Source organism: Scyliorhinus torazame, chromosome 14, assembly GCF_047496885.1.
Source record: "Scyliorhinus torazame isolate Kashiwa2021f chromosome 14, sScyTor2.1, whole genome shotgun sequence".
NCBI lineage: Eukaryota > Metazoa > Chordata > Chondrichthyes > Carcharhiniformes > Scyliorhinidae > Scyliorhinus > Scyliorhinus torazame.
In genome coordinates this window covers 206953094-206974163 of record NC_092720.1, presented here as the reverse complement: position 1 = coordinate 206974163, position 21070 = coordinate 206953094, and the positions used below count along the sequence as shown (strand labels likewise).

The following is a 21070-nucleotide window of genomic DNA, read 5'->3' as shown; positions in this document are numbered from 1 at the left end:
ATAAAAAGGAAAAGAGTAATGACTGTGAGCGTTGGTCCCTTAGAGCGTGAGACTGGAGAATTAATAGTGGGAAACAAGAAAATGGCAGAGACTTTGAGTAAGTATTTTGTATCTGTCTTCATTGCGGAAGACACAAAAAGCATCCAACAAATGGGAGAAAATCAAGAGGCAAATGGGGGGAGGAACTTAAAACGATGATGACACGAGCGAAAGTACCAGGAAAACCCAAATGACTGAAGGCTGACAAAACAAATTCAGTCGTGGCTTTCAGAAGGGAATTGGATAAGAACCCGAAGGGAACAAAATGCTGGGCTACAGGGAAAGGGCAGGAGGTGGAACCAGCTTAATAGCAGAGAGCTGGTAGGGCTCGACGGGCTGAATGACTTCTTTGTTCTGTAACCGTTCTGTGGCAGTGTATTCTGACCCACAGACAGGTGTCAGTGCGATGGTCATGGTACAGAGCCAAGGTGTGAAATAACAACGCGGTCAGACTCGAGTGGACCCCGGTGTTAATCATTTCCCCCTTTTTGTGGGGCAGGATGGGCGACTTTTGCAAGAATTCAACAAGATTGAGCCACCTCTGATCTTCGAGTGCAATCAGGCCTGTTCCTGTTGGAGGTCGTGCAAGAACCGTGTGGTACAAAGTGGAATCAAGTAAGAGCTGGTTGGTGCAGGGTTGGATTAAGCCATCTCCCTCTATACTCCTCGCTCCTTTGAGTCCTATTGTCTTTCACTGATACGGTGACCTATTGAATGTAGTGGAGAGGGCCCTTCCAGCATTTCTGAAATCCGATCTGGAGCGATCATTTTTCCCTTTTTTTTCATTCCCCTGCAGTATTTCCCAAACTTTTTTCCAATACACCCTTTTGGAGAATCCTTGCCATCCCATTCTTTTCTACCCCGTGGCTTTCGTGTTTGTCTGTCCCCTCCTATATGTGCTGTTCAGACCTGCCCAGACTGAATTGGAGCCTTCAGCATTGACCGCGCGTCAGATAAGTGCAAATCTGAAACAAAAACAGAAAACTCTGGACAAGCTCAGCAGGTCTGACCGCATCTATGCAGAGAGCACAGAGCTAACGTTTCGAGTTTGGATGACTGATCCAGACTCGAAACGCTTTAGAATATATAGTACATAGAACATACAATGCAGAAGGAGGCCATTCGACCCATCAGGTTTGCACCGGCCCACTTAAGCCCTCACTTCCACCCTATCCCTGTAACCCAATAACCCCTCCTAACCGTTTTGGTCACGAAGGGCAATTTAGCATGTCCAATCCACCTAACCCGCCCATCTTTGGACTGTGGGAGGAACCCGGAGGAACCCCACGCAGACACGGGGGAACGCGCAGACTCTAGCTCCATTCTCTCCAGAGATGCTGTCAGACCTGCTGAGATTGTCCGGTATTTTCTGTTTTTGATCCGCAGGTCAATGGACTGAGGAAATGGAAGGAGAGGAGGGAGGAAGCCAGGCTTGATCCTCCACACAGCCTCCCTCGCACTACTCTGTTTTGCATGTTCGCAGAGGTTGCTTTTGAGGATCAGCCTCAGCAGTAATGCCCTCCACAGTCGAGCAGCTGACTGACACTCCCCGTTGTAGTTCCTGCGTGAGGGGTACCAAGGTTTGCCTCTGCTGAGTGTGCCGTGGTGAGAATTCAGGAGGAGAGGGCTGGGGGGATTGGGGCAGAAACTTTGACTTGATACTCGGCCGAACCTGGAGCATTACTAAAGAACCGTTTTGGTGTCCTGCAAGATACAGAGGGGGGGGGGGCTTTGGTATTTGTGATGATTTTAAAGGGTCGCCTGATTTGATTATTCTCTCTATTTTGTCACAAAGAGTTCGCCTACAGCTTTATCGGACGGAGAAGATGGGCTGGGGAGTGCGAGCGCTGCAGGACATTCCCCAAGGAACCTTCATCTGTGAGTAAGTATAGTGCACAGGAATGTTCAATGGCATGAATTCAGACTATCGAACCATTTTTTACAACCTGGCTAGCCTGTGGTTGAAGATCCCACCCAACAGAGAGTTGGCGCTAATGACCCGAAAGGTTTACCGAGATTTAAGTGGATATTAGAGCAGAAGGCACCCCTGTTCTCATCGGGTAAGTGAGGCCGGAATAAGTTGCGTTCTTTCACTAGTTTGAAGTTTAGCTCAAATGTTTTGAATTGAAATGATTCAGTGTGCTGCTGCTGCCAGTTCTGCCGAGCAACTCATCACCCTGTCATGTCAACAGATTCTCTCACTGTCTTCCTGACCTGCTGAATGTTTCCCGCATTTGCTATTTTTATTTCACATTTGTGGTATCGGCGCTATTTTGTTTCAGCTTATTTTCCTCAGACTGTGTCTTTCACAATTATCCTGTCATGGACCATGGCCCTGCCTCTGACTGACCCTCTCGCCTGTCCCCAGACCTTACCTCTGCCCCCCTCGGACCCTTACCATCCTCATCCCTCAGCTTGCCTTCCTCACTCGGTACCTCCACCCTCCGCACCCTGGACCCTCACCCTGCTCCCTGTCCCTCTCCCTCTCCCACCCCGGTCCCTCATCCCGCCCCCTCACCCCAGTACCTCATCCTGTCACCCCTCCCCATCCCAATGCCGCCACACTCACACCAATACATCACCCTGTTCACCATTGTTCCATACCCCCGCGCCCTGGTCCCTTACCCTCCCCCACCCCCGTCCTTCACCCAGTCAACCATCCCCATCCTGTTCTCTTCCCCTGCCCCCCCCCCATTCCTGGCCCCCTCCTTTGCTCTGACTCTTTCCCCACATGAGCCACAAACCCAATCCTGACCCTTCATCCTACCCCTATTTGAACGCTACCCCTGCACCTCAGCTACCGTGAGAACTGTAGGTCGAGTTGTGCAAACAATGTTGTACAAGAATAGACAGCTTTGAGAGTGCACTCCAGGACCTACCGGGGAGTAATGGTGGTAGGGTCGAGGCTGCCACTGTGTCAGGTACCCGAGGTTGTGTTGAGCTGTGTAGGTATCGCCCATTAATACAGTTTCCGAGGAACAGCAAGGTTGTTCCTCAGTGGTTCTCGGGTGAAATATTCCTTCGGCGCTAGGGATTAAGACAGGTTGACATTCCTTGTGCTCTGTCTGAGTGCAGCGCTGTCAGGGGTGCTGTCTTTCGGATGGGACATTAATGCAAGGCTCCATCTGCCAGCTGGAGTGGATGTAAAAGATTTCATGGCACGAGTTTCAAAATGAGCAGAGAGTTATCCCTGTTGTCCTGGCCAATAGTTATCCCTCGTTAACATCACAAAAATCAGATGATCTGGTCATTATCATATTGCTGTTTGTGGTTATTTACTGAGTGTTTATTGACTGCTACGTTTCCTACATCACAACAACTACAATTTAAAATTTATTTCATTGGCTGCAAAATACTTTGGCTATCATAAAAAAACACCGTTTCCTTCTTGTCCTCTCACCTACCCTCTATCTCTCTCCTTCCCTATCTTACTGTCGCACTGTCTATCTCACTCTTATTCTCTCTTTCTCGCCCTTGCTTTCCTCTCTTTTGCCCTCCCCCCCTCTTTCTTGCTTTCTCTTTTGACTTCTCTCTCGTTTTGTTTCTCTCACGATCCCCTTCCATCTATCATGCTTTCTCTCCGTCTCTTTGTCTCTCTTTCGCTCATTCATTCATTTTCTCTCTTTCTCTCTCTCTCCCCCTATCCCCCTCTCTTGCCCACCTGCTCTCCCTCTCTCTCTCACCCTCTCTCTTGGCCATCATGTTTAATACCTTCCTCTGTGATCCAGGTATGTGGGTGAGATCATTTCGGACGCCGAGGCGGATGTGCGTGAAGATGACTCCTATCTCTTTGACCTGGATAATAAGGTAATGCTGCCTCAGTGCTCACCTTGCTGCTAACTTAGGGCTACGGTGAGATGGCAAACAGTCAGCAGTGACTGATCCTCCCAAACCCGAGGTGTTGAATACCGCTTTCCCTCCCACTGCCTCAGCTGGACCAGGGGCAGAATCTGACCCCGAGAATCAGCTCAGAGCTTGGGTTGTCGAGCCTCCCGTGATTTGGAGATTAATGTCACCGGGTGCTGAGAGGCACGATTTTAGGCGGCATTGTGTGTTTTTTTTTTAAAATCGAGTTACGTTGAAAGTTTTTGTTCGCCAATGGTTAAAGTAGTTTGGGGGCTGTGGGGGGAGAAGGCTGTTTGACCGGGAGAGACATTTGGCAGTGAGTTTCCATGTGATAAAGTCTCCAGACATTTAACCAGCTGGAGTTCATGATTTTACTGCATCATCAAGATTATTTTTATTTTCATTTTCATTATTGTTACTGCAGGGTGTGTAAAATGGGTGGTTTAGCATCTTGGAACATTCTAAATCTGCAAGATGGCGCCTGAGAAGTCCTGATTCTTTTTTCCGTGTTGTGTTCCAGGACGGGGAGGTATATTGCATCGACGCCCGTTACTATGGCAACGTGAGTCGCTTCATAAACCACCTGTGCGACCCAAACATCATCCCCGTGCGCGCCTTCATGCTGCACCAGGACCTCCGATTCCCCCGGATCGCGTTCTTTAGCAGTCGGGATATCAAGACAGGCGAGGAGCTCGGGTAAGTGTGTCTGGAGCAGGGGCTTGGGGCCTGCACGATGCTCATGGTCGGTTATGTTGTTAAAGATACACAGGCGATGGTGGGCACCGTCTGATTAAGGGCTAAGAGCACACATATAGCGAGTCAGCTTGCAGTGATGTCGGTTCCGTTTGTAAATGTTTTGTCCCCCTTTAATGGGCTTTCAGTTCATTTAATGGTGAATTTATGGTGCATATAAAGGGAATCAGCTATAGACGCTGAGGTGGTAGTGAGGAGGCAGAGATCTGTAATACTGCAACCTGCAAATAAACCTCCTGTCAAGGAGAAGGTCTGTTTTCTGTTTCACACTTCACCGCCCAGATTGGACAGATGTAACATGCTGACAGCGAATGTTAATAACAACAGAAGCAACTTGTCTTTGTATGTGCTTTTAACCTCGCCACCTCTGTGGGAGGAGTATCGAGAACAAGGGGACGCTGTTTAAAAATAAGGGGTCTCCCACTTGAGGCAGAGATGAGGAACAATTTCTTCTCTGAGGGTGGTTAGTGTTTGGAATTATCCTCCCCAGTGGAGCATGTTGGGTCATTGAAGGCTGAGTTGGACAGATCTTAGATTGACAAGGGGGTCAAGGGCTATGGGGACAGTCATGAACATGGAGGTAAAGCCACAATCAGATCAGCCGTCTTATTGACTGCTAGAGCAGGCTGGAGGGGCCGAATGACCTGCTCCGATGATAATTTCCCGCAGCCCTGAAACCCTCGAGATCTTTGCCTTCCCCCCATTTTAGGCTCTCTGCACATGTTCTGATTTTAATCACTGCACCACTGGTGACCATACCTTCAGCTTCCTGGGCCCCGAGCTCTGGAGTTCCCTACCTGCGCCATCTCCCTTGGAAACCCTTTTTAAACACTCCTCTTTGACTAAAGTTTGGTCAGCTGAGCTCAAAATCACCCTGTGCAGCTCGGTGTCAGATTTTGTTAGCGGCTCCCCGGTGTAGCGCCTTGGGGCACTTTACTGTGTTAAAGATGCCACGTTCTTGTAGTGGAGCATCACCAGAAGCTTCTCGGGAAGGTTATCAAAACAAAATTTGACATTGACACTCGAGAGATGTTGAGTTGGGTGATCAAACAACCCAGTCAAAGAGATGGGTTTTAAAGAGTGTCTTAAAGGAGAGAGAAAGAGAACCTGGAGAGGTTTAGGAGGGGAATCCCAGTGCTTGGGGCCCAGGGAGCTAAAGGCCCCGTCCGACAGTGAGGAGGCCGAAGGGAAACTTCCACTGGGTGACTGGCAATGGGGTTTCCAATCCAGCCATATAAAGTTTGGGAGGTTGGCAAGGTTGCAGCACTTGTTGGTGCTGGGCACCATTCAGGCTGACGTTGTGATTGTCCTCTCTCTCGCTCTCTTCCCCCACCCAACCTCCTCATCTCCCTCTTAACTGGGAGGCCCTTTATTTTTAAACTGTGCCCCCCTCATTCTAGATTTCCTTTCTCTAGATTTCCTTTCTCTCTTCTCTCCCCCCCCCCCCCCCCCCCCCCCCCCCCCCCCACAGCATCACAGCGTCCACCCCCTGTCAAGCACACTCAGAATCTGTTATGTTTCAATGTTTGAGACATGTAAAAAAAATTCCGGAGCAGAATGATCTCCTGCTGCCCCTTTATTGTTTGTTTCCAGTTCAGTGAGTTCAAGTTAAGAGCGTTGAGATTTTGGTTGCTTGGCTGAAGGGCCTTCTTTTTTTTTCAATCTTTCTCTTTGCCTTTTCCAGCTTTGACTACGGGGACCGATTCTGGGACATCAAGTGTAAATATTTCACCTGCCAGTGTGGTTCGGAGAAGTGCAAGCACTCAGCAGAGGCCATTGCGCTAGAGCAGAGCCGTCTAGCTCGGCTGGAGTCGTACCAGGACACCATGCCCGAGAGCAGCCTGACTATCATCGGACCCTCGTGAGACCATCCACCAATCACGGATTTCACTCTTCCCCCAACACCACCACCACTACAATCTCCTTCACATTATTTTACTCAGAACTCTGTAGCATTAAGGTAGCAGTCAGCACCAAAACCGTTCCAACCAATTTGAGGGACATACCTTTGTGCAAAAGGGTGGCCTCGTTTGGGGTCTTTTATTTCCCCTCGTAGCGACTCACTGCTTAAAACAGCGAGAGTTCCATTTTGTTCATTGTTGCAGCCAATGGCCTTAATCTTTTCCTGAGGTAAGTACGTCCTGCTGCCGCTTGAGCTATCCCTGGCTAAGGACCACAATTATAGGCAAGAAAGGAGCTAACTTGTCATACTCCCTGTATGGAGTAAGTATTATTGTAGGATTACTTCAAATTATTTTCGCCTTGTGTCTTGAACTGTGAATTTAATTTTTTGCATTATTATTATTAATAATCGGAAAAGGGTGACCGAGACAAATATTTAAAGGCAAGTTGCATTTACAGGCTTGGCCTCCGGAATGAAGGGGGTGCCCCTCACTGAATGAATTCCCAGTGGAGCTTCTCCTCCGGTTTAGTTACTCTGGTTAGAAGTCAGGGACGTGTCGCAATTGTCCCCTTGGGGAGGTGAACAGCGGGTCTCTGGGGGGTTGGAGGAGTTGTATTATTCCAAAGTACTGCGAACACCTTGACCTTCCCTGTATAGTGCAATATAGAGCCCTCCAATACAATGAGTGCGCCTTCTAACTTTGAATGGGACCCTCAGACCAGTCTCTTTGTGATTTACCTGATCGTGTCACATGCCCTGACCCCTCAGTAGGGACCCCTGCCAGATGCCAACTTTGAGCCGCTGCTATCCATGTAGGAGGGAGTTCCAAGATTTTAACCTAGCGACAGTGAGGGAACGGTGATATATTTCCAAGTCAGGATGGTAGTTTGGAGGAGTCCTTGCATGTGATGGTGTTCCCACGTTTCCGCTGTCCTTGTTCTTCTAGGTGGTCGAAGTCAAGGTTTCGGAAGACGTAACCGCAAGGTCCATCAGTCTAATTTGAGACCATTTCAGTGAGAGAATGAAAATAGAGGAACTGGAGGGTGTTAATATAGGGCAAGAGAGGCATTAGTGCTGAGCACTTAGGGTCACCGGACTGGTATTAACACTGGGAAGGAGGACTTAATCCCCATACAATAGTAAGATACTGGAGAATGCGGAAATCTGAAATAAAAACAGAAGTTGGCAATACTCAAGTCAGGAGAACCTGTGGTCAGCCCAGGCTCAGTAGTTAACACCTTGGTTTCTGCTTTGGGAGGATTGGTTTAAGACCCATTGCCCAAACATAATCCAGATTGATTCTCCTGCTGCAGTACTGAGGGAGAACTGCACTGTTGGAAGATCAGTACTGAGGAAGTGCTGCATTGTCAAGAGGGTCAGTATTAAGAGCATGGTACACTGTCGGAGGGTCTGGACTGAGGGAGTGCTGCACTGTCAAAGGGTCAGTACTGAGGGAGTGCTGCACTGTCAGAGGGTCAGTACTGAGGGTGTGCTGCACTGTCAGAGGGTCAGTACTGAGGGAGCGCTGCACTGTCGGGAGGGTCAGTACTGAGGGAGTGCTGCTCTGTCAGAGGGTCAGTACTGAGGGAGTGCTGCACTGTCGGGAGGGTCAGTACTGAGGGAGTGCTGCATTGTCGGAGGATCAGTACTAAAGGAGCGCTGGGCTGTCAGAGGGTCAGTACTGAGAGCAAAGGTTGTGAGGTTTCCAGCCTCCAACATCTTCCCAGGCAGTTCATTACAGATTCTCACCGCCCTCTGAGTGAGTTTTGTTTTTCTCAGATCCCCTCGGAATCTCCTGCTGCTGACCCTAAAACTATGCCCCCTTGTGATTGACCCCTCAACCAAGCTGCTTCCTACTTACCCGATCCAACCACCACACCTCAAATCATATGCCCCCTCAGCCTTCTCTGCTCTAACGAAAACAATCCAAGCCTATCCAATCTCTCCTTATGGCTGAGATGCTTCACTCCAGGCAACATAAGACATAGGAGCAGAATTAGGCCACTCGGCCCATCGAGTCTGCTCCGCCATTTAATCATGGCTGATATTTTCTCATCCGCCATCTTGGTGAATCTCCCCTGTACCCCCTCCAGTGCAATCACCACCTTCCTTTTGTGAGGTGATTAGAACTACACACAGTACTCCAGCTGTGGTCTAACCGCTGATCTGTACAGCTCCAATGTTACCTTCTTGCTCTTATATTCCATGCCACAACTCTTCACTACGCTATTCACCTGCTGTACCGCCTTCAAGGATCTGTGAATAAGTACCTCAAGATCCATCTGTTCCTCTGAGCTTCCTAGTGTCCTGCTCTTATTACATATTCCTTTGTCCTATTTCTTTATCCAAAGTGCATCATCTCTTACTTATCAGGGTTAAATACGATCTGCCACTGCTCTTCCCATCTGACCAACCCATCTTCCTGTAACCTACAACCATCTTCTTCACTGTTAACCATCCTGCCAATCTTGGTGTCCCTGTGATATGCTGCTGGACACCGGCCTCCAGTTACTCTAAACAGCCTTCTACCACTACCCTTTGTGTCCTATTACTGAGCCAGTTTCGGATCCATCTTGACAAGTTTCCTTGAATTCCATGTGCATCAACCTTCACACTCAGCCACCCATGTGGGACCTTGTCAACGGCTTTACGAAAATCCATACAAACTACATCAACTGCACTTCCTTCATCCCCACACTCAGTCACTTTATCAAAACCTTCTATAAGATTTGTTAGGTATGACCTGCCTCTGCCAAAGTCATGCTGACTATCTCCATGCCTTTCCAATTGGAAATTAATTCTCTCCTTCAGAATTTCCTCCAATAGTTTCCTTACCACTGAGTGAGACTCACCAGTCTGTAATTCCCTGGTTTATCTCTATCACCCTTCTTGAAAAGTGGAACAACGTTAGCTGTTCTCCAGTCCTCAGGCACTTCCCCCATGGCCAGAGTGGGATTAAAAACTTGCATCAGAGCTTCTGCAATTTCTTGCCTCGCCTCTCACAGCAGCCTGGGATGCAATCTATCCGGGTCTGGGGATTTGTCTATTTTTACGCTCATCAAAGCCTCCGATACCTCCTCACTTCCCATGTCACACTGCTCAAGGTCCTCAAAGTTCCATTTCCTGAATTCTGTACCTACGTCCTTCTCTTGAATGAAGACAGATGAGAATTATTCATTAACACCTTTGCAATGTCCTGCGGCTTCACACACAGAATTTCCCCTTTGGTCTCTAATGGACCCTACTCTTTCACAGGTTAACCTCTTCCCCTTAATGTATTTATAGAATATCTTTAGGTTCTCCCTAATCTTTTTCACAAGTTCTTTATCATGCCCCCTTTTTGCTCTTCCAATTGCTTTCTTAAGTTCCCTGTACCGAGAGAATGCTACCCTGTCGGAGTGTCAGTACTGAGGGTGTGTTTCACTTTTGGGAGGGTCGATCCAGAGGTAGCACTGCACTGTCTGAGGGTCAATAGTGAAGGAGTTGTGTACTGTCGGAGGGTCAGAATTGAGGGAGTGCTTCTCTGTCGGAGGGTCAGTTCTAAGGGAGTGCTGTACTGTCAGGGTCAGTACTGAGGGAGCGCTGTATTGTCAGAGGGTCGGTACTGAGGGAGTGCTGCACTGACAGGTTCAGTACTGAGGAGAGGTTCAATACTGAGTGAGTGCTGCACTGTCAGGGGGTCAGTATTGAGGGAGTGCTGCACTGTCAGGGCGTCAGTATTGAGGGAGTGCTGCACTCATAGGGTCAGTACTAAGAGTGCTGTCAGGTGGGTAATACTGAGGGATTGATGCCCTGTCAGAGGGTCAGTACTGAGGAAACATCTGTAGGAAGTGCTGATATTCAGATAAGACTTTAAACCGAGGCCAAGCCTGCCCTCCTGAGTGGATCATTATTTCATTGCTGTTTGTGGGAGTTTGTCGCGTGTTCAAATTGAACTCTGCTCCTTATCCTGCTTTACAACAGTGAATGAATGTCCTTCGTAAATTAAACAAAATAGGGCAGCACGGTGGTGCAGTGGGTTAGCCCTGCTGCCTCACGGCGCCGAGGTCCCAGGTTCAAACCCGGCTCTGGATCACTGTCCGTGTGGAGTTTGCACATTTTCCCCATGTTTGCGTGGGTTTTGCCCCCACAACCCAAAGATGTGCAGGCTAAGTAGAGTGGCCACGCTAAATTGCCCCTTAATTGGAAAAAATGAATTGTGTACTCAAATTTATTTTAAAAATAAATAAATAAATGAATTAAACAAAATAAAGTGCTTTGAGAGATTGATATGAAATACAGATATTTCTGCCCCCCCTTCCCCCGAGGGAAACACCCTCATCCCACCACTGCTTCCAATGATCTAAGTTGGCACAGTTCTCTGAACAAGACTGTTCTGCGTGACTCAAACGGAAAGACGTCCCTAATTGTTAGTGGTTTCACATGTGTACCTGAAGAAAAGTTATATATTTTTTTGTAGTGGGTAGAGCGTGACTCGAACTGTAGACCGTTGTACGGTGCAGCCGTGGTTTCTGCTTTGTGACACTTCACTGACCATTTTGCTAGTTTCTTTCAATGTCCAGCAGCAGGTTGACAGCGTGGGGTCAGATCTGGTTTTCATACGCGCAGTGGGATATGGGAGCAACCTACAGGCACGTCCCTCAGTGGAGGTTTGACATCATTTGCTCAAATGTATTCTGTTCCAATTCCCGGACCCCCCAAACCCACCCACAAATTGAAACATGAATTGTTTTGTTTTGTTTTATTTTTCGAAAGCACCGGTGTTCAGAATTTCAATTCCGTTTGATACTGTTCATTAAAAGACCATTATACTCGTTTTTTTAAAAAAATCATTCCCTGAATTTATTTCTTCGTATGCAGCGCTTGCAGTGAATTAATCTCACACGTTGCTTTTTCTTGGGAACATTATGATTTGATTTGCCACTGGACTGGTTAATTGGAACTTGTGAACACAGAGGAACTTCTTCATCGCCACCGTTGGTCAAGGACCTCCCCAATCACAAGGCAGACACAATGTGCTATGGCAAAAGTTGCACTTGAAAGACTGGATAAAAGCAAATTACTGCGGATGCTAGAACCTGAAACGGAAGAGAAAATGCTGGAAAATCTCAGCAGGTCAGGCAGCATCTGACACTTCGACAAAGAGTCAGCGGATTCGAAACGTTAGCTTTTTTCTCTCCCTACAGATGCTGCCAGACCTGCTGAGACTTCCCAGCATTTTCTCTTTCGCACTTGAAAGACTGTTCATTAAACTCATTGCCTGGTATGGAGGGCATTAGCTATGAGGAGCGGTTGAATAAACTCGGTTTGTTCTCACTGGAACGACGGAGGTTGAGGGCGACCTGATAGAGGTCTACAAAATTATGAGGGGCATAGACAGAGTGGATAGTCAGAGGCTTTTCCCCAGGGTAAAGGGGGTTAAATGAAAATGAAATGAAATGAAAATGAAAATCGCTTATTGTCACAAGTAGGCTTCTAATGAAGTTACTGTGAAAAGCCCCTAGTCGCCACATTCCGGCGCCTGTTCGGGGAGGCTGTTACGGGAATTGAACCGTGCTGCTGGCCTGCCTTGGTCTGCTTTCAAAGCCAGCGATTTAGCCCTGTGCTAAACAGCCCCTAAAGAATTACTAGGGGGCATAGGTTTAAGGTGCGAGGGGCAAGGTTTAGAGGAGATGTACGAGGCAAGTTTTTTTACACCGAGGGTAGTGAGTACCTGGAACTCGCTGCCAGAGGAGGTGGTGGAAGCAGGGACGATAGTGACATTTAAGAGGCATCTTGACAAATACATGAATATGATGGGAATAGAGGGATACGGACCCAGAAGATTGTAGTTTAGTCGGGCAGCACAGGCTTGGAGGGCCGAAGGGCCTGTTCCTGTGCTGTACCTTTCTTTGTTCATCTGTGGGTATTCGAGCTAACCGTTAGGAATGGGAACAGAAGCTGGTTGCCTGCAGTTTTTCTATTCAGTGTTAGTTCTGAATGAGGGTGTGGGGGGCTGGGGTACCTCTGCTACTAGTTTATCTCAATGACTGGAGTTTCAGAAACTGTCTGCAAATGGTGCCAGACTTGAAGATGGGAACGGAATAGGACGAGAGTATAGAGTGATAAATCATGTCGGTGAGCATTAAATTTAATGCAGGAGGCTGTTAAAAGGCCTGCATATGGGCATCAGGAGTCATGCAGGAACTGGGTCACATTGCAACCAGACAGGTTTCTCTCCTGAAGAAGGGTGCTTGTGATACAATTGAGGCTTTACAAAACTACATCAATTTTAATTTACGGTTGGCAGTTCATGGATTATGATTTCTTTAATTCATTTTTACAAATTCCATAGCGGGGACTTGAATTTCTGACCTCTGGGTTGTCCGCCCCGGTGCTCCTAACTTTGAAGATACTTCATCCGAAATGGCTGCAATTGGAAGGCACCTTGGGAATCTTAGTGGATGCGAACCGAGGCAGGTCCACAATCAAGATAGACTGTTGAGGTAGTAGGTCACAACACTGCATTACTGATTAAAAGAAGTCACAATCATAGGAACAGAGGCAATCCGTTTAGCTCCCCAATCTAGTTCCATTGTTCAATGAGATCATGGTTAATCTATGGCCTGACTCCATGTTGCTTAATAATTTTGCCTTTTCCCTGTATCACTTCATAATTTTGGTTACCAAAAACTTAGCTATCTCAGATTTTAAACGAACCGTTGACCTAGCACTGGTGTTCCAAAATTAGGTTGCAACCCCCAGCGGAATCTCGGGACAAACAATTGGGATCCAACGAGGCAACGGTGACCACGGAGACACATCTAGGCCCTCGTGAATAGAAATGCAACTGCAAGTGCTCTGCGGCAAGATTCTGACCTATTAGCACGAGATCAGCGAGAGCCAGACTCTATTTTGCCCCCTCGTGTTTGATCCAGTGATACATATAAAGAAGGAGCATGTGGCTATTCAGCTCCTTGAGTCTGCTGGGCCATTTAATAAGCTCACGGTTCATCTGATAGTAACCTCAAATCTGCATCCCGCCTACTCCCCAATAGTCTTATCATTCCCTTGCTTACCATGAATCAATCCATCTCTGCTTTAAAAAATAGCAAAGTCTATGCTTCCACCACAATTTCAGGAAGAGCTCTCAGCCCTCGAGTGAAAGAATTTCACCTCATCTCTATTTTAAATGGGTGACCCCTTAGTTTTAAAACAGTGACCCCACTGGTTCCAGATTCTCTCATGTCAGGATTCTCACCCTGTCAATACCTCATAGGATCTTACATGTTTCGATCAAGCCACCTCTTGCTCTTCTAAACTCTAGTGGAAGAAAGCCGAGCCTGTCCAACCTTTCCTCATGGGATAGCCCGCCTGTACATGGTACTAGTTTGGTAAACCTTCTCTGAACGTCTTCCGAACACGTTTGCATCCTTCCTTAAATAAGGTTACCAGCACTGTACGCTGTCCCCAAATGTGGTATCATCAATGCCCTGTGCAACTGAAGCATAACCTCCCTCCTTGTGCAATCAATTCCCCTCACAATAAATGATCATCTTCGATTAGCTTTCCTAATTACTTGCTGCACCTGAATGTTAGCTTTTTGAGATTTGAGCACGAAGGATACCCAGATCTCTCTGCACATCAGAGCTCAGTAATCTCGCCACTTAGATCATATTTTTTAAAGTTTTTACTGCCAAAATGGACAATTTCACATTTGCCACATATCCTCCATAATCTTTGCCCACTCACTTAATCTTTTTATAGGTCTTTATCCCCTCTTCACAACTTTCCTACTTATCTTTGGGTCATCAGCAAATTTGGCAAACACCCCTTCATCTAAGGCATTTATATATATTGTATGATGTGGAGATGCTGGCATTGGACTGGGGTGAGCACAGTAAGAAGTCTTACAACACCAGGTTAAAGTCCAACAGGTTTGTTTTGAATCACTAGCTTTCAGAGCACAGCTTCAGGTGAATGAAGAGGTGGGTTCCAGAAACATACATATATATATATATATATATAGATATACATATATAGACAAAGTCAAAGATGCAAGATGATACTTTGAATGCGAGTCTTTGCAGGTATATTGTAAACAGTTGAGGTCCAAACACTGACCCCTGGGGCACACCACTTGTTCGATCTTGCCAGCCCGAAAAAGACCCATTTAAAACTACTCTGCTTTCTGTTAGCCAGCCAATTGGGGCACACCACTTGTTAGATCTTGCCAGCCTGAAAAAGACCCATTTATACCTACTCTGCTTCCTGTTATCCATGCCAATTTATACCACAAGCTTTTATTTTCACCAATAACCTTTAGCTGTGGCACTTTATCAATGCCTTCTGGAAATCTAAGCACAGTACATCAATATGGGTTCTTCATCCACAGCACAGGTTACCTCCTGAACCAGTAAGTTGGTAAAACATGATTTCCCTTTCACAAAACCATGTTGACTCTGCCTGATTACATTGGGCTTATCCAAGTGCCCTGCTATAACGTCTTTAATAATAGCTTCTAACATTTTCCCTCCAACAGATGCTAATATAACTGGTCTTCAGTTTCCCACTTTCTGCCTCCCTTTTTGAATTCTGGATTTACATTTGCTATCTTCCAATCTAATGGGACCTCCTCCAAATCTCCGGAGCTTTAGAAAATTAAAACCACTGCATCGACTATCCACTGGACATTTACTTTTAAGACCCTAGGATGAAGTCAATCATGACTCTGTCTCTTGCCAGCCTGCAGCTCCAACGATTTACTCAGTCCCACTTCTCTGGTTCATGTAACTTTCCTGAGTTCCTCCCTCCCTTTTATTTCCTGGTTCATAGCTGCTTCTGGAATGTTATTTGTATCCTCTGTATTGAAGACTGATGCAAAATACCTGTTTGATTCGTCTGTGGCCTCCTTGTTTTCTATAATCAATTCTCAAAACTCACTTTCTATATTACCAAAGCTCATTTGGATTTGTGTTTGTTGTCCAGTGTATCGAGGTACAGTAAAAAGCATTTTCCTGCGAGCAGCTCAACAAATCATTAAGTACATGAAAAGAAAAAGAAAAGAAAATACATAATAGGGCAACACAAGGTACACAATGTAACTACATAAACACTGGCATCGGGTGAAGCAGACAGGGGTGTATTGTTAACTTTGTTCACTTTTTTAAAAATTGTTGCAATGTCTTTTAATATTTCTGGTTAGCTTTCTCTTATACTCTAATGTTTCCCTCATTATTAATCTATTAGTCATCCTTCATTGTCCCTTCTATTCTGTCCAATTGTCTGACCTGCACTTGCACAATTATATACTTTTTCTTTTAGTTTGATGCAATTTTTAACCTTTCTAGTTAACTATGGATGATGGGTCCATCCCTTGGACCTTTGCAGGCTCATTGGAATGTGTATTCTGAAATATACCCTTTAATATTTGCCACTGCATCTCTATTGTTCTATCCATTAATCTCTTTTTGTATTATTAATTTATGGGTTGTGGTAGTCGCTGGCTAGGTTAACATTTATTGCCCGTCCCTACTTACCCTTCAGAATCTGCCCATTCACTTCAGCCAGCTCCGTTTTCACGCCCTCATAATTGCCCTTATTTAAGTTTAAAACATAGTCTCAGACCCACTTCTCTTTCCTTCAAATAATGTAAAATTTTATCATTTAAAAAAAAAAAAAAATTTAGAGTACCCAATTCATTTTTTTCCAATTAAGGGGCAATTTAACGCGTCCAATCCACCTACCCTGCACATATTTGGGTTGTAAGGACGAAACCCATGCAGACACTGGGAGAATGTGCAAACTCCACACGGACAGCAACCCAGGTCCGGGATTGAATCTGGGACCTCAGTGCCATGAGACAGCAGTGCTAACCACTGCACCACTGAGCTGCCGGTAAAATTCAATCATGATATGGCTTTATGGTATCCTGTAAACAAAAAGCAGGACAAGTTCAATTGCTGCCCCATCAATTTAACCTTGATAAGCAGTAAAGTGATGGATGGGATCATGAACACTGCAAGCAAGCGGCAATTGCTTAGCAATAACTTGCTCACGGATATGCAGTTTTGTTTCCCCCCCCCCCCCCAGTAACACAGAAGTCCACTGTCAAATGGGATAGGGTGGAGGTGTTGACTTTGGGTAGGGTGCTCTTTCCAAGAGCCGGTGCAGACTCGATGGGCCGAATGGCCTCCTTCTGCACTGTAAATTCTATGATCTATGATAACACGGCCTAGACAATATCGAGGCTTGGTCTGACAAGTGGCAAGTAACATTCACACCACACAAGTGCCAGGCAATGACCATCACCAACAAGAGAGAACCTACCAATGCCACTTTCAATGACATTATCATCACAAAAACCTCCATTATCAACATCCTGGGTGTTGCCTTTGACCAGAAACTCAACTGGACGAGCCTTATATACTGTGGCTAGAAGTTCAAGTCAGGCTGGGAATCCTGGGGTGAGTAAATTATTTCCTGCCTTCTCAAGGCCTGTACACAATCTACAAGGCACAATTCAGGAGTGGGTGGAATATTCTTTACTTGCCTGGATGAGTGCAGTTCGAACAACACAAGAAGCTTGACGCCATCCAGAACAAAGCAGCTCACTTGACAGCACACCATCTGCAAACATTTACTCCCTCCACCATTGACACACAGTAGCAGTAGTGTATACCATCCAGGACAAGGCAGCACAGTTGACGGTACCTTGTCTGCAAACATTCACTCCCTCCACCACCGACACAGTAGCAGCAATGTGTACCACCCACCAGATGCACTGCAGGAACTCGCCAATCAATGCTCCATTGAATGCACCTTCCAAACACACGGCCACTACTACCTCGAAGGACAAGAACACCAGACACATGGGAACACCACCATCTGGCTTGGAAATATATCACCATTACTTCACTGTTGCTGGGTCAGTGAAATCCTGGGATTCTCTCCCCTACCAGAACTACGAGTGTACCGACAGTACATGGACTGCAGTGGTTCAAGAAGGCAACCACCACCTTCACGAGGACAACCAGATATGGGTAATAAATGCTGGACTAGGCCAGTGACACCGACATCCTTTGAATGAATAAAAGAAATCACAACATGCTCTTGATGCATCTGTCTTTCTGTGGCTTGCTCACCACTTGCCACCTCTCCGCTGTCGCTTGCTTCCCATTGCCTCAGTGTACCTGCCGTGAACTCTTGCTCAGTGAGTCAGGAAGGCCAGTTGGCAAGCAGGAATGACGCAGCCAATGCGAGGAACAGCAAGTGCACTCCTATTACTTTAAACTTCAGCTCAGTTGGCTGGACAGCTGGTTTGTGATGCAGAGCAAGACCAACAATACAAGTTCCATTCCCATACCGGCTGAGGTTATTCATGAAGGCCTACTTTCTCAACCTTGCCCTGAGGTAGTTATCCTCAGGTTAAATCACGCCAGTCAGCACTCCCCCTCAAATGGAAAAGCAGCCTATGGTTATCTAGGACTATGGCAACCTTACTTTATATCACTTTGGACTTCTGAGCAGATAAAAATCCAATTTTAATGCTGACTATTCCACCTGACTTATAATCATCCCCACATGCCTTTGATCCCTGCTATGTGCAACATTTTCTTTATTTTTTTAGAAATATTTTTATTTAAATTTTTACATATTTTACAGAAAAAAGAAAAACAAAGAACACAGAAATAAACATCTTACAACTACATCACGAATTCCCCCAATATAGAAACCCCCCATTAAGCAATAAGCAACACAGTAGAAAACACAAAGTACACATTCCCCCCCCCCCCCCAACTGGGTTGCTGCTGCTGCTGACCACCTCCTAACGCTCTGCTAGAAAGTCTAGGAACGGTTGCCACCGCCTGAAGAACCCTTGCACAGACCCTCAAGGCAAATTTTACCCTCTCCAATTTAATGAATCCTGCCATGTCGCTGATCCAGGCTTCCATTGTAGCAGAATCCTCCGCCGGGCTACCAGGGACGCAAAGGCAAGAATACCGGCCTCTTTCGCCTCCGACACTCCCGGCTCGTCCGATACCCCAAATAGTGCTAACCCCCAGCTCGGCTTTACCCGGGTGTTCACCACTTTAGACACCGTCCTCGCAATACCCATCCAGCGCCGGGCACGCCCAGAACATGTGGGTGTGATATGCTGGGCTCCCCGAGCACCTCCCACACATGTCTTCCACCCCAAAGAACCTGCTCAGCCTTGCCCCTGTCATATGCGCTCTGTGAAGAACCTTAAATTGTATCAGGCAAAGCCTGGCGTAAGAAGAGGAAGAATTAACCCAACTCAGGGCGTCCGCCCATGCACCCCCGTCTATCTCCCCAAGCTCCTCCTCTCATTTACCCTTTAGCTCCTCCACCGAGGTCTCCTCCTCCTCCTGCATCTCCTGGTAGATCGCTGAGACCCTGCCCTCTCCAACCCACACCCCCGAGAGCACCCTATCCTGGATCTTGAGTGCTGGAAGCAGTGGGAACTCCATCATCTGCCGTCTTACAAATGCCCTTACCTGCATGTACCTGAAGGCATTTCCGGGGGGAAGCCCGAATTTTTCCTCCAGCGCCCCAAGGCTCGCAAACATCCCATCCAAAAACAGGTCCCCCATCCTTCTAATTCCTGCCCTGTGCCAGCTCAGGAAGCCTCCATCCATTCTCCCCGGGACGAACCGATGATTCTCCCGGATCGGGGACCAAACCGAAGCCTCTACCTCACCCCTGTGGCGTCTCCACTGCCCCCAAATTTTCAAAGTCGCTGCCACCACCAGACTCGTGGTGTACCTAGTCGGCGTGAGTGGCAGCGGTGCTGTCACCAGCGCTCCCAGACTCGTGCCCACACAGGAAGCCATCTCCAGCCTCTTCCATGCTCCACCCCCCTCCCCTCCATTACCCACTTGCATATCATCGCCACATTGGCAGCCCAGTAATACCCAAACAGATTAGGTAATGCTAACCCGACTCCACTCCAGAAACACCCTTCTCACCCTCGGGGTCTTTTTCGCCCACACGAATTCCATGATGCTCCTACTGACCCACTTAAAAAAGGCCTTAGGGATCAGGATGGGGAGGTACTGGAATATAAAAAGGAACCTCGGGAGCACCGTCATTTTCACCGACTGGACCCTATCCGCCAGGGAGAGTGGCAGCATATCCCACCTTTTAAACTCCTCCTCCATCTGCTCCACCAGTCTCGCCAAGTTGAGCTTGTGTAGGGCCCCCCAGCTCCTGGCCACCTGGATCCCCAGGTACCGAAAACTCCTTTCTGCCCTCTTAAATGGAAGCTTGTCTATCCCTCTTCCCTGGTCCCCTGGGTGTACCACAAAGAGCTCACTCTTCCCCACGTTGAGCTTATACCCGGAAAAGTCCCCAAACTCCCTGAGGATCGGCATCACGTCCGGCATCCCCCCGCCCACTGGGTCCACCACATACAGTAACAGGTCATCGGCATACAACAATACCCGGTGTTCCTCCCCATCCCCCCCCCCCCCCCCCCCACCCCCACGTGACCAGCCCCCTCCAGTTCCTGGACTCCCTTAGAGCCATAGCCAAAGACTCAATTGCCAATGCAAATAGCAAGGGGGATAGGGGGCACCCCTGCCTCGTCCCCCGGTACAGCCGAAAGTATTCTGACCTCCTCCGATTCGTGGCCACACTCGCCACCGGGGCTTCATAAAGTAGCCTAACCCAACTAATGAACCCCTCCCCGAACCCAGACCTCCTCAACACTTCCCAAAGGTACCCACACTCCACCCTATCGAAGGCCTTCTCCGCGTCCATCGCCGCCACTATCTCCGCTTCCTCCTCCACTGCAGGCAGCATGATTACGTTAAGGAGCCTCCGCACATTGGTATTCAGCTGCCTTCCCTTAACAAAACCCGTCTGGTCCTCGTGAATCACCCCGGGACACAGTCCTCAATTCTGGTAGCCAACACCTTCGCTAACAGCTCCGCATCCACGTGGAGGAGAGAGATTGGCCTATATGACCCACACTGTAATGGGTCCTTGTCCCGCTTCAAGATCAGCGCTCTGGACATCGTCAGGGGTAGGGCCCCCCCCTTCCCTCGCCTCATTGAAAGTCCTCACTAATAGAGGGCCCAGCAGGTCCATGTACTTCCGGTAAAATTCCACCAGGAATCCTTCTTGCCTCGGTGCCTTCCCCGCCTGTATACTCCCCAGCCCCTTAGTCAGCTCCTCCAGCCCTACCGGTGCCCCAAGCCCAGCCACCTGCTCCTCCTCCACCTTCGGGAACCTCAGCCGATCCAAAAATCGACGCATCCCCCCCCCCCCTCCTCCATCGGGGGTCACACCTATACAGCCCCTCATAAAAGTCGCTAAATACCCCATTTATTCCCACCGCACTCCGCACCGTGTTCCCCCCTTTATCCCTATCTCCCCCAATCTCCCTCGCTGCCTCCTGCTTCCGAAGCTGGTGTGCCAACATCCAGCTAGCCTTCTCCCCGTACTCATACACCGCCCCTTGCGCTTTCCTCCACTGCACCTCTGCCTTCTTGGTGGTCAACAGGTCGAACTCGGCCTGGAGGCATC

General features: G+C 47.8%; 1 protein-coding gene across 6 annotated transcripts in view; it reads left to right on the top strand.

The window, feature by feature from the left end:
* Nucleotides 1-11370, top strand: part of ehmt2 (euchromatic histone-lysine N-methyltransferase 2) — a 100779-nt gene extending 89409 nt beyond the window's left edge. For all 6 annotated transcript variants that reach the window (XM_072475518.1, XM_072475519.1, XM_072475516.1 and 3 more), the window contains 5 exons: nucleotides 539-654; nucleotides 1835-1921; nucleotides 3768-3846; nucleotides 4406-4581; nucleotides 6323-11370. In XM_072475518.1, the coding sequence (XP_072331619.1) occupies nucleotides 539-654; nucleotides 1835-1921; nucleotides 3768-3846; nucleotides 4406-4581; nucleotides 6323-6503 (639 nt within the window). In that variant the 3' untranslated portion in view covers nucleotides 6504-11370. The remainder of the gene's footprint in view (nucleotides 1-538; nucleotides 655-1834; nucleotides 1922-3767; nucleotides 3847-4405; nucleotides 4582-6322) is intronic.
* The last annotated feature ends 9700 nt before the right edge of the window (nucleotides 11371-21070 follow it).